General features: G+C 38.8%; 1 protein-coding gene and 1 pseudogene across 5 annotated transcripts in view; both read right to left on the bottom strand.

Moving 5' to 3' along the window:
* The window catches only part of PECAM1 (platelet and endothelial cell adhesion molecule 1), a 120,834-nt gene that overhangs the window by 99,008 nt on the left and 8,079 nt on the right, over positions 1 to 13,747 (bottom strand). Inside the window, exons 1-2 of one of the 5 annotated variants that reach the window (XR_013487175.1) lie at positions 5,088 to 8,381; positions 4,974 to 5,000 (exon numbers count right to left, since the gene is read on the bottom strand). The exons of 1 other annotated variant lie outside the window; for it this stretch is intronic. Coding sequence is in view for 2 of the 4 variants with exons in the window: in XM_021000776.2 (XP_020856435.1) it covers positions 4,974 to 5,000; positions 5,088 to 5,121 (61 nt within the window). In the remaining 2 variants the exon portion in view is untranslated. Of the gene's footprint in view, positions 1 to 4,973; positions 5,001 to 5,087; positions 8,382 to 13,747 lie in introns of those variants that run through there. 3 more of the 5 variants (XM_021000776.2, XM_021000775.2, XM_078155878.1) reach the window with 3 other exon arrangements.
* LOC144457971 (E3 SUMO-protein ligase KIAA1586 pseudogene) lies at positions 11,252 to 12,353 on the bottom strand (annotated as a pseudogene).

Raw genomic sequence — 13,747 nt, forward strand, 5'->3', positions numbered from 1 at the left:
TGCGGTAGAGCTCGTATTGGTCTGATCAGTCACAGCTGGACACACTGGACCTTGGCCCCGACATAGTGATGTCATTTTGGCCTCTTCAAGCACGAAGGACTGCAACCAACCAACTTATAAACTTACTATACTGACTGGGGGGGTGGGGAGTAGGGGAGGTAGTCAGGGGCACTAAAGCAAGATACAATTTTAACATTATAATAACAGGAAGTAGCATTTATATAGTGCTTTAAGGACTGAAAAGTACTTTACAAATATTATCTCATTTTATCCTCACAACAACCCTAGGAGTTAGGTGCTATTACGATCCTCATTTTACAGATAAGAAAATTGAGGCTGGCAAAGAGGTTAAATGACTTACCTAGAGTCGCACTGCTAGTAAGTGTCTGAGAGGCTGAATTTCAACTGATTCCGGGTCAGGCACTCTATCACCCCCTGAGCCACTTAACTAGCTTTCATCAAGTGTTCGAATGGTTACAAGGTTGTTATTTTTGAAAGAAGAATAGGAGGTAGTGGGGAGGAAGAAGGGAAGGGTTTACCTGAGAAGAAAAGATAGGGATACGATAGTTTGTTAGGATGTGAGAGAGGGATTAGACTTCTGATTGATCCCAGAAGGCAGAATTGAGACCAGTGGGTGAAAATCATAGAAGATTAAAATAGGACATCCCAAAAATCTTAGTGCATTTTAAAGCTTTGATAACTATTAATTTACTAGCCTAAACTATTAAAAGGCAGAGCAGTGGGTGGAGTGCTGGGCCTAAAGTCAGGAAGATTCATCTTCCAGAATTCAAATCTGGTCTCAGACACTTACTAGCTGTGTGACCCTGTACAAGTCAGTTAACCTGGTTTGCCTCAGTTTCCTCATCTTTAATAAGCCATTAAATCTTAAAACTGAACAAAGATTTTTGGGACATCCTGTATAAGAGGAAAGTTCCTAATAATCAGAGCTGTTTGTAAAAAATGGAATAGACTACCCTAAGTTCCTTATCACTGGAAGTTTTCAAGAAGAGGCCAGAGGGACGGCTTGTAGATAATGTCGATGAGATTCACGTTTTGGATAAGAATTGATTGAGAGGATCTCTAAAATCTATCTATCACTGCTCTGGAATTCAATAGCTTTCTAATCTATGACTCTTCTCTCCTCTTCCCTGTCCTCAAGGAGAAGCAGGGTCTGTGCCTGATAGAATGCTGTGATTTATGAGCACAGAAGACCATTAGCCTGCAGCTAAGGCATGGGCTTTGCTTAAAAACCAGGCCTATCTGTACAAAAACAGGTGCCACAGGGCTATGGTAAATGTCTCCCTCTCTTCCTGGGTCTCATCTCCCTTGTCCTTTTTTTTCTGTGGTTGCTTGGCAACAAGATAGTAGGCCTGCTGCCATTATAGCAACCAGGGACAAACCCCTAACTATCCCATTCTCCACTGTCTTCCTCCATTATTCTCTGACGTCTACATCCCCCCCTCCCAACTTTCTGGACTTAACCGATATCCCATGCAATTAGTCATTCAAATATGCAGCTGGTCAGTTCTGTTGGTTTAGAGCTGAATCTTATAAGGCTGAAGTCATGTTTTTCAATCGCCATGGGAACCAATTAGTTTTACGCAGCTGTGTGACCACAGACTGTGTCCCTGTTCCTAGTCAGCCATCTCACTGGCTCATTCACATGAGGTGACCCACTGAGATGAAATCAGCCAGTCACGTGGCTCTCTTCCTCTCCTCATTACTGGGGCAAGAAGAATCCTCAAACATTTCCAAATAAGATCAAATGTCCTCCTGATTGTGGACTGCAATCATTATAGAATATAAGAACTGGAAGAAGCTTTAGAGATCGCCCAATCACCTCATTTTACCAGTGAGGAAACTGAGACCTAGAGAGAAGTAACTAGCCTAAATGCACATTGCCGTTATTGTCATTGGTTAGTCACTTCAGTCATGTCTGACTCTTTGGGACCCCTTTTTTTTGTGGGGGGAGGGTCCTTGGCAGAGATACTGGAATGGTTTGCCATTTCCTTCTCCAGGACATTTTACAGATGAGGAAATTGAGGCAAAGAGGATTAAGTGACTTACCCAGGGTCACACAGCAAGTAAGTGTCTGAGACTAGATTTGAATTCAGGTCTTCCTGACTCCAGGCCTGGCTGTCTATCCTGGCTCTAAATGTACATTGTTACTTAAATTAAAAGCAGACACAAAACCAAGAGTCTCGGAATTCTTGCTAAACTTACTAAGACCATGCAAAATGATAGAATTTCAATTTTCCAAAAGACTTTTTGCTAGGTCCCACATGTACAAAAATATTTATAGCAGCCCTTTTTGTGGTGGCCAAGAATTGGAAGTTGAGGGGATGCCCATCCATTGGGGAATAGCTGAACAAGTTGTGGTATATGAATGTAATGGAATACTACTGTGCTATAAGAAATGATGAGCAAGAGGACTTCAGAAAAACCTGGGAAAACTTGTATGGACTGATGCTGAATGAAGTGATCAGAACCAGGAGAATGTTGTAGAGACAGCAATGGACTTAGAGTTGGGAAGAACTGGGTTCAAATCCTGTCTCAGAAAATTATTAATGTTACTGTAGGCAAGTCAATTTATTTCTTTGTGCCTCAGTTTCCTCATCTGTAAAATGAAGGGATTGGGTTTCATTTTGATAGATTTAGCTCTTCTCAGCAATGCAAGGATCTAAGACATTTCCAAGTCTCATGATGGAAAATGCTATCCACATCCAGAGAAAGAATTATGCAGTCTGAATGCAGATCAAAGTATACTATTTGGTCTTTTGTTTTTCTTCTGTTTTGTTTTGTTTCTTCTTCCTTGTGGTTCCTCCCATTGATTCTAATTCTTCTTTACAACATGACTAATGTGAAAATATGTTTAATAGGAATGTATATGTACAGCCTAGATCAGATTGCATGCTGTCTTGGGAAGGAGGTGGGGAAGGAAGGGGAGAAAATTTAAAACTCAAAAGCCTATGGAAGTGATTGTTGAGAGCTAAAAATAAATTAATTTTTTTAAAAAAGACTCTTTGCCCTCATCAATCAACGAGCATTTAAATATTGAGCATCTGCTGTGTGTCAGACAATGTGGTAAGCACTAAAGAAGTAAGGATAAAATTGAAAAAATCCCTGCCTCTAAGGAGCTTACATTCTGAAGCAAAGAGGGTAGATAGACAGATACATAGATAGATATAGATAATGTATATATGTATATATATAATACATATTTGTTAGAGAGAGAGAGAGAGAGAGAGAGAGAGAGAGAGAGATGTGTGTGTGTACAGATGTACACATGTAAACATATACAAAACACAGATTTGAGGTAACCTTTGGAGGACCAGGAAAGGCCTCATGCAGAAGGTGGTTCCTGAGCCCAGACTTGAAGGAAACCAGAGATTCTAAGATGAAGGAGAGCATTCCAGACCTGAGAGATGTGTCCTTGAGAAGCGATTAGGTTAGCTTACATTGTTCCCATTTTGTGGATAAGGAAAGTGGATTGCAAAACAGGAGATTTGTGTTCTAATCCCCATGCCACCACTAATTTATTACATAACCTTGAAAAACTCACTTCTGTTCTCTGGTCTTGTATGCTAATCTGTCAATTAAAGATAATAGTGCTTGCTTGTCTTATCTTGCAAGGTTATCATAGAAATCAAATTTTGGAGAAAGTACTTTGGAAAGTACTAAATGCTCACCCTTGAGTGAGAGAGAGAAAGAGAGAGAGAGAGAGAGAGAGAACTAGAACTAGAAGAAGACTTAAAAGGTCATGAAGCCTAATCCCTTCATTTTACAGATGAGGAAACTGAGGCACAAAGAAATAAACTGACTTGCCTACAATCACATTAATAATTGTCTGAGACAGGATTTGTACCCAGTTCTTTCCAACTCTAAGTCCACTGCTGTCTCTACTATTGTACTAATGTCCCTATGTTGCCTCTCCAGAAGACACTCAAATAATTTGAACTTAAAGGCCAATTTAACAGCAACATATTTCCACACATTTTTCCAGAGCCTCAGTTTTACTTCCTCCCCATTCAGCAACCGAACTACATAAAGTTCTTCCTTCTTGTTCCCAGACCTACTTGAATATGCCAAACTCTTTCAAAATGCTAAAACAAATCCCTTATTTCATATACATTTCATATCCCAAACCAAATTTCCAAATATATAATTTTCACTTCATCAATAAATCTTCAAAGATACACACACACACACACACACACACACACACACATGCACATGCCTTATTCTCTCTAATTATAGGATTCTGAGTTACTTGGTGGGATCAAACATAAACCCAATCAATTATTTGTGAAGAAAAAAAAAATCACAGTAATGACTAAGCACTTAAACTCTGCTGGTGTCTAAAAAAATTCCTTTGTGTGCTGAATGGGAGTGAGATTGGCAGTAGAAAGAGAAAATAAAGATTATAAGGTGGCTCACTTTTTCCACTTTTTCCCAAAACCAAAGAGCTGCCCACTTGGAATTAGAATTTTCATAACATTTCAAATATTATTGTTAAATGCAAGTATTTTGGACCAAGCAAAAACTTTTTTTTGCATGTGTGCTAATAGGATCATACTTTTATATCTTTGTCTGATCTCCCAAAAGAGAAGCTTCTGGCTTTTTATCCACCCATTAAAATTGTCAACAAATAGGTTTAATTTTAATTTATAAAATTCCAAAGTACACAATGTGGTGTAGCAGAAAGAAAGCTGTCTGACCTCTTTTTGACTCACTTCCCTCATCTGTAAGATGAGAGAGTTAGACTACATAACCTCCAAAATCTCTGACTCTACTTGGGGCGGGGGAGGGGCAAGATGGGGTGAAAATTTGGAATTCAAAATCTTGTGGAAGTAAATGTTGAAAACTAAAAATAAACAAATTTATATTAAAAAAAGTCTCTGACTCTAAATCTATCATCCTAGACATGGGTAAGACAGAAAGCGGTGAAAGAGGTAGGAAATGCCATAACTTACAGTTTTCTTGACCTTTCAGTCTTGGACCTGAAAAAAAAAAAGATGAAGTGTCACTATCTCAGAAACTTCAAGTCCTACAAAATTTAAAGACTAAGATGAAAATAAAAAACTTACAGAACCAAAGCATCCCCAGAAGAGCCAGATACATCTTGTCTTGGAGTAATAGTTTCCCAGTCTAGAACCTGGGAACGCTCGTTCGCTGAAGGTTAAGTCCAACCAGGGGAGCTGGTAAGAAAGGTTGTCTTCAAAAGAGGCAATCGACAAGCAAGCTTTAGTGTGAAAAATTAAGAATCACTCTTGGAAGGTTTTTCCTCTTTGTGAATAGCAAACGGCCAGTGGCATTCACTGGTCAGGTAATAGCTGCCATTACTGGAAACTGGAAACAATGAGCTTCTGGCCGGGTTTGATAGCTACTCAGGAAATGACTGGCCTTTTCCTGAGGGGCTGCTGAACTAATTTTCTTTGTTTAGTTTCTTAAAGTATATTTGAAAACAAGAAGCACAAATGACATTTGTCTTGGCACACCTGTCAATCTTCCTTCTGGCTCCCCCAGAGTGGGGAGTGGGAACTCCCTCATTTTCTAATGGAGGGGCCCTTCAATCTCTCTCTACCTCCACCCAGGAAGACTTCTCCTCTGACTCACAGAAAGATGTCTTCCCCTTTTACTATTCTCATTTTAAAATGGACAGAAATCTAGATTTAAAAAATTTCCTTACTGCTAAGCCCTTGTTGGGGGTGGTGGGGAAGCTTTGCTTTGCTTTGCTTTGCTTTGCTTTGCTTTGCTTTGCTTTGCTTTGCTTTGCTTTGCCGGAATCATCAGGGTTTGCTAATTAATCATATCACATCTGTATAGCTCAGCATGGTTAAAAAGTACTTTACAATCCTGGGAGATTCACTGCTATCACCATTTTACAGAGAATGAGACTGAGGCTAAGAAAGGTGCCCAAGAGCGGCAGGAAAAGAACTCAAATTCAATGCCTTATGACTTTATAACCCATTTGTTTCTGAATGGTGTTCTAACCAAATTGGTTTCCCCTCCTATTCTATATTTCAGCTCCCCATCCAACCAAAAGAAACAAAAAAGGATTTGATGTGAATTTTCAAAAGATTAAAGTCCCAGAAGAATTCAAGAAATGCTGGTTTTAAGAGGTAAATTTCAGGACCAGTGGAATAAGGCAATTTGGGGAGCTTTTGATGAGATTTGTAAGCATTTGGGAGTAAATAGGCTGACATGCTATGAATCAAAGTAAATTTCTAAAACATGTCATTCCTTCACATGCTGCAGAAAAAGAAAAAAGAAACTTTAGAATTCCATTGGAATATAATCGCTTATAAAATAAACTTAGAAGTTTGAAAATAAAAACAGAAAAGACGCTTCCTGGTACAGCAAGGACTGTTTTAAAGTGCTACAGATACACAGCACACAGCAATGATAACTTAATCTGATGTCCACAGTCAAGACGCTTCCTGGTACAGCGAGGACTGTTTCAAAGTGCTACAGATACACAGCACACAGCAATGATAACTTAATCTGATGTCCACAGTCAAGGGAACATAAACACTGCAAAAATCTAAGCCTCCCTGCCCCACTTCCCTTTTTCTACACTCTCTGCGTTTGCCTTTTTCGGCTTATACAACCTGATGTTCCTGAATCCATTGATTTTTGTGCGTATCATATCATCTCAATTTGCCTGGGTATACACGCATGGTGTTTTTTGTTTGTGTCTTGCTGTATCTGTTTATGTCTGTCTGCTTGTCATTCTCTCTTCCTACAATTTGACTGAAATGCAGAATAGGTACAAGAAGGGTAATGGGTTAGGATATGTTTCTGCACTACTTTCTGCTGTTATTTTTTTTTTTGGAGGGGGACAATTTGTACAAATGTAATATATACATAGTACCATCTTGGTGTTAACAAGGAGATCGGGACAGTGGAGATGGCTGCCTGTTGATTCTGGCAAAAATCACACCAGTATCTCCCCTTTCAATCACCCAGGGATTTGCCCTAACCTAGGGACAAATTGAAAGGGTCTGATGTGACTCATAGATTCATTCTCCTAGGCTAAAGGATGGTGGCCACTGGAGAATGCATTAACACAGAACATTGAGTGTGTGTGTGTGTGTGTGTGTGTGTGTGTGTGTGCGCGCGCGCGCGTGCGTGCGTGCGTGCGTGCATGCGTGTGTTGGGATATGGAGGGGAAGGTGTTGAGTAACTAAGCTGAAGACTGTCTCCTGGGAAAGAGGAAGCTGTTCAGCTGTAAGATTTGGAGCCAGACTCTAGAGCCAGAACTGTGTGGACAGATAGCACACCAGGCATACTGGGATGGATGACATATTACTGAAACTTGCCTCTCAGACTTCAGCCCCATACAAGAGTGATTTTTTTTTATTTTTTCTTTTCTTCTCTTCCCCTCTGTCTCTCTTCAGAGCCTGTGTGTGTACCCTTATTTTCTGTAACTTACCTTCAATTCTTAACAGTTTGCTTACCTTTCTGTAACAAGTCAAGTATGTTACATTTCACTCCACCTTTTGGTTTCTCCAGTATCATTAAAGGGATTTGGGGGTCTAGGTTCTCTGCCATTGGCTCCAGTCCCCAGTAATTGTGTCCCTCCCTTAAGTATAGGGGGTGTGCTCCTGTACCCCATTTCTATTAGCCACAAACAGACAGATTGGAAATTACAAATATTTACTTCAGAAAATATAATCACAAATATACAAATACACTCCTAGCAAGTGGAGGCATAATGCCCTCTCTGTCTCTGGGGAGGGGAAGAGGATTAGGTTCATAGTTCAGCTTGGTTCCCATAGAACACCAGTTCCAGTTCCAAGTCCAAGACCCTCCATGGGCTCGAGTCGAAGGCACCCTGGCTTCTCAGCGTCTCCATGACATCCTGGCTGGCTGCACCACCCCACCTGCAATCCTAGCTCCAAGACTAAGCCATGGCTCAGACTCCTAGTCTCATGAGGATCTCCTCTAGCACCTGAAACTGAAGAGGGCAAACAGTGCGAAACAGAAACAAATACCCCGCCATGCCCATTTTTCAGAGTTGAGGATAAAAGAGAGGGAAGAGGAAAAACACATTTCTTCCCCTCTCACTGGTTCAGTTCATGTCATCCAGGTTGGGCACATTAGAAAACATGGTGGAGAAGAGAGTAGCAAAAAAGATCTAATGACTCAGTCTTGCCAGTTTTAAAGACATAGGAAGCCAATCAAAGGAGACTCCATCCATCCATGTGGTAGGTGACATAGCTAGCTCCATAGCAGGTAAATTGGGGATGCTCAAAAAGACATGTTCGAGGGTGTCTCCATGTTAGAACTAGGCATGTCCATAGAAGCCCGGGTTTCATTTCTGTTTATGTTGTCTTTTAAATATAATAATATAAGGATAATATAATAAAGATAATAAATATGAAAAGGGTGGGATTCCTAGGACCACCCGTAATAAGCATGTTAAGGATAGAGCAAGGTGTGGTGATGTATTAAGGAAGAAGATAAAAATAAAAAGTTGAAAATCAGAGAGAGAGGAACAGAGATAGAGAGACAGAGAAATAATCATTGCATAGGTAAAACATGTGCGGCTATCCTCAAATATATTGGAGAAGGGCCATAAGGTAGCACCTGTGATAGGAATTTACAACTATGGTGTTTTGCCAGAACATTTCCCTGTCTGAGGGACTCAGAGCTGAAGATTAATTTTTTATAGTTTTTCAAGGCAGAGGTAATTCTTATATGGGTGCTCTCTCTCTCTCTCTCTCTCTCTCTCTCTCTCTCTCTCTCTCTCTCTCTCTCTCTCTCTCTCCTCAGCAATCTTAGAGGCAGAGGGAAGACAGAATAGTGGCTAGATTTGTGTCTAGCCTGACTGATATTGGAGTAAGGGGCATTAGTTCATTACTTCATGCCTTCCTTCCTTCCTTTCTCTTTCTTTCTCACTTCCTTTCTTTCAAATTCTTGTTTATTTATTTATTTATTTTTATCCAGGACTTGTTTTGATAGGAAACTCCCTCCCAGAGGGATGGACCCAAGAGAGTAGGTAAGAAAGTCAAGTTCATGGGGATGAGTAGCTCCACCCACACCCACACAACGAAAACAGGGGCTTGTCACAATAGTGCAGATAAGAAGAAATGAGTTACTGAACTAGGGTGGTGGCTAAAGAGGAGACAGGAGGAAATATTGCTGAAGATGAGTCATCAGGATTTGGTAACTGATTGGATGTAGAGAAACAGTAGTAAAAAATTACTCTGAAGAATGGCAAATATGAGGAATTCAGAGAAACATAGGAAGACTTGAAGTAATTAAGAGAGAGATAAGCAGAGCCAAGGGAACAATAGATACGATGACTACAATAACGCAAATTTAAGAAAAAAAAATCTAAGAGGAAACTGAACCATGCACAATTACAATGACCAGTCTTGGTACCAAATAACAGATGATGAGACACCCTTCCTTCCTTTTAGTAAAGAGGTGAGGTACTCTGGGTGCGCAGAACTGATCACTGTGGTCACCGCATTCGTTGTTGGGTTTGTTTTTTTGGTTGTTTTTTATAGTTTTTCTTTGATACAAAAGAGGACTCAGTTGGGGAGTGGAGATTCAGAAATGGCTTCAAAGTACAAACGTAAGACATTTTTTAACACTTCAAGATAGGTTTGAACTACAGGAATTACAAAAATGTTTGTTCCATCAAGAGAAATAAAGAATATGGGAAAAGAAATAATGTGATGACTTTGCTTGAGTGATAAAGTTTCCTCTAATTCCTGACATTCTATGATTCTAAGACTACAAATAGAAGAAGACTATGAGATTTTTTTCCCTACAAATTGCAGCACCAAAGCAATGAATTTTGCCAATTACAAATATTCATAAGGAAGTCAAGAATTAAGAATAGGTGATTAGAGAACAATGATCTAATCTTAGGTTAACTTTTGTTTTGGCTCAAATTTATTTTCATACTAAACCAGAGAGGATTTGGGAGAAGTCTAACCCAAAGTGAGATAATTGACTGGAATAGAGGGCTATGATATTCACCAATACATAGCAGCCACCAGAAAACCCTACTGAGACTATATATCAGACGTTTCCACAAATTACTTTGTGTGTGTGCTCAGGGCTTTACATGTGAGTGAGGGGCTGCATTATGAGTCCACAACCACTCAAAACCATAGCTGAAGAGCCCCCCTATCAAATCAAGTCAGAAGTCATTTATTAAATGTCTACTACGTACCAGGCACCATGTTTAGCTCTGGGGCATAAAAATAAAAGCAAAAACAAAACAAAAGACAGCCCTGTTCTTAAGGAGTTCACTGTCTAATGGACAAGACAACATGCAAACCACTATGTTCAAAAGGATATGTATAAGATAAATTAGAGATAATCTCAGAGGAAAAGTACTAAGATTGACTGAGAAAGGATTTTCACAGAAGGTGAGACTTAAGATGAAACTTGAAGGAAGTCAGAGAAGCTAGCAGGTGGAGATGAGGAGGGAGTTATAGAATGGAAGAGTAAAAATTCCTGAAGTACAGAGATAAGAGTGTCTCATGCCAGAGACAAGCAAGGAGGCCAGTGTCCCTGGATAACAGAGTGTTTAGCATGGAGTAAGGTGTGAGAAGATTGGAAAGATAGGAAAGGGCCAGTTAAGAATGGCTTTAAAAGTCAAACAGAAGATTTTGTATTGAATCCTGGAGGTGATAGGGAGCCAATGGGGTTTGTTAAATTCCTGACATGGTCAGACCCTCGATTTAGGAAGACCAATTTTAGGCTGAATGGAAGCTATATGTGATAAGGGACTGGAAGAGAGTGGTGACAAAATCAGAGGAGAGAGGGGGGAGTATAAAAGTGATATTATGAAGATTTAGCAACTGATTGGATATGGACCATGAGAGACGGTTAGGAATGATACCTGGATTTTGAGCCTGGGTGACTGGAAGGATGGTGGTATCCTTGACAGTAATGGGGGAAGGTGGGAAGAAGAGAGGACTTAGAAAGATAATGAATTTGGTTTTGGACATGTTGAATTTAAAATACACATAAAATAATGTTTTACTTTTTCTCTCGTCATCAACAGGACACAGCTCAAAGTAATTGCAATTAATAAAATGGTAATAAAATAGTAAGAAAAATTTCAATAGAATATTCCTTCCATAAAATTAGGACACTCTCAGTGATGTGCTAGTAAATGCTTAACAACCAGCCCCCTCCCCCAAAAAAAGTATGCCCATAGTTGTACATAAGTTTATTATAAATCTTACTGATACGTAGGTATGTAGCACACAATTGCAAATAATAAAATATTTAATGTTTATTATAAATTCCATATAGTCAATTGATTTTCATACAATGCTTTCATTCATCTTCGTAGAACTTTTGTATCCCTAATCACCCTATGGATGCAATTCAATCATGATTTGACAAATGGAGTCGCATCTTAATCTGCTTACTCTTTTCCCAATATATTTACTGTCTAAATTTAATATGTGATCTACTGTTATACTATCTCTCACCCTCATACAAATTATATTCACTAAACTGAAACCTTTTTCAGTTTCAACATTACTGACTGAAATAAATCTAACTATTCTAGTCTTTTTGTATAGTTGCATAAATCAGAATATCATTTGATTCTACATTATTATCTACAAGATCTTGAAAAATCATTCAAATTGATTTCATATTTTAAAATTTCACTTAATACATTTTTTCACTAGTTGTCCAAGGTGAAGTTAGTTCTTCATAAAGTCAAGTAGGTGATTCTAACAAATCCAAATAATTAAAGTGCTTTCACTGTTGTTTCTGTCCAATAGGAGATATAAATTTATGTGTTGTATTATATTTTTTAGTAATACATTCCTAGAAAAAGAATGAAATTTAATTATTTTTGTTAAATGGAATGTCTTTAAACTTATCTGACAATCAATTGAGATTAATGATTTCCAGTGCCAGTCTTTAAATTTCCAAAGCTCTTATAGTACATCTGATTAATTGTTGTACTGAAGGTTAGCTGATCTTGACTGCAATGCAGTTGAAAAGTAATGATATTCTTCAAGAATATCCATCATTAAAGAAAAGTTTTGCAAGAATTTAATGTTAGCTAATCTCTTTGTCAAACCACAATAAGAAGAATGAGAAAAATGCATATATGGCACAGAATATGCATGCCTTATAACAGTAGCAGCTCACAAACTGTATGCCACCCATATAGGTCCCAGCACTCAACCAATTTTAATAATTTTAATTTCAAGTTTTTTAGCTACAGTTTCTGGCTTAGTTTGATTTTTTATTTGATTGGCGATAGAAAGAGTAAATTTTATCTGGAAATTTTTTAAATAATTAACTTGTTTTATTTCAAATATTGAATCATCAAATGAGAGTTGCTTAGTGATTTTTGTTGTTGTTCAGTCATTTTCAGTCATGTCCAACTCTTAGTGATCTCATTTTGGGGTTTTCTTGGCAAAGATACTGGAGGAGGAACTGAGGCAAACAGGATTAAGTGACTTACCCAGAGTCACACAGCTAGTAAGTGTCTGAGGCCAGATTTGAGCTCAAAAAGGTGAGTTTTCCTGACTCCAGCCCTAGCATTCTATTCACTGTGCCACCTAGCTTCCCTGCTTGGTGATTTAAACTGCCAAATTATGATTTTCAGAAAAATGTCCAACAACTTCACAGCTACTCCAGACTTTATTCCCAGAATTTTACTAGCACCATTAGAACAAAATGCAATTAAGTTCATTATCAAATATTCACTAATAAAGCCACAACTACTTAAAGTAGACAATAACATATTGAAAATACACTCTGCTGCAGTTGACATTAATTCTTTTGAAACAAGAAATCACATTGCCAGTTCAGGACTGCACACTGACTGTGTTGAAAAATATCCACAGAAATTAAAATCAACTCACTTGAGCCAATACAAGCCAGCACCAGCACACCACTGGATAGATTCCTTAAATTATAATACACAATCAGTAGAGACGGTATGATTTGGACGTGGTCAGTTGTATGAGCGCCATCCCTGTCCTCAAAGAACATAAAATCTCATTAGCAAAAACAAGTTGTTGTTGTTCAGTCGGGTCTGATTCTTTGTGACCCCATGGACCATACTGTCCACAGGGCTTTCTTGGCAAAGATACTGGAGTAGTTTGTCATTTCCTTCTTCAGTGGATTAAGACAAATAGAGGTTAAGTGACTTGCCCTGGGTCACACAGCTAATAAGTGTCTGAGGCTTTAAAAGTCAAAATTTAAAAGTCAAAGATTTTTATGTTGGATCCCAGAGGTGATAGGGACCCAACAAGGCTCACATATACATACACATAAAACAATTAGGGAATCTATGGTAATATAAGGCAACTAAGTGGTGTAGTAGATAGAACAACAGGCCTGGAGTCAGGAGGACCTGAGTTTAAACTTAAATCTGGCCTCAGCTGTGTGACCCTGGGCAAGTCACTTAATCCTGTTTGCCTCAGTTTCCTCATCTGTAAAATGAGCTGGAGAAGGAAATGGCAAACCACTCCAGTATCTTTGCCAAGAAAATGCTAAATGAGGTCATGAAGAGCCAGACACAACTGAAACAACTGAACAACAGCAACAGCAATGATAGTATAAGATCATGGTCTACATATGCTGGTGTTTTTTTTGTCTGTCATTTTCAAAGAGGACCAATGATATCACTGAGGATGTCTTGACTTGTGTGTGAATTGGACTTAAGTGAGGCAGAGCTAAACAAAGTTTTTAGCTTCACTCTTTCTTCCAGAGTTATTGAAGTCTGGTAGCAGGACAAAAG

Source organism: Phascolarctos cinereus, unplaced genomic scaffold, assembly GCF_003287225.1.
Source record: "Phascolarctos cinereus isolate Bilbo 61053 unplaced genomic scaffold, phaCin_HiC Scaffold_5;HRSCAF=322, whole genome shotgun sequence".
NCBI lineage: Eukaryota > Metazoa > Chordata > Mammalia > Diprotodontia > Phascolarctidae > Phascolarctos > Phascolarctos cinereus.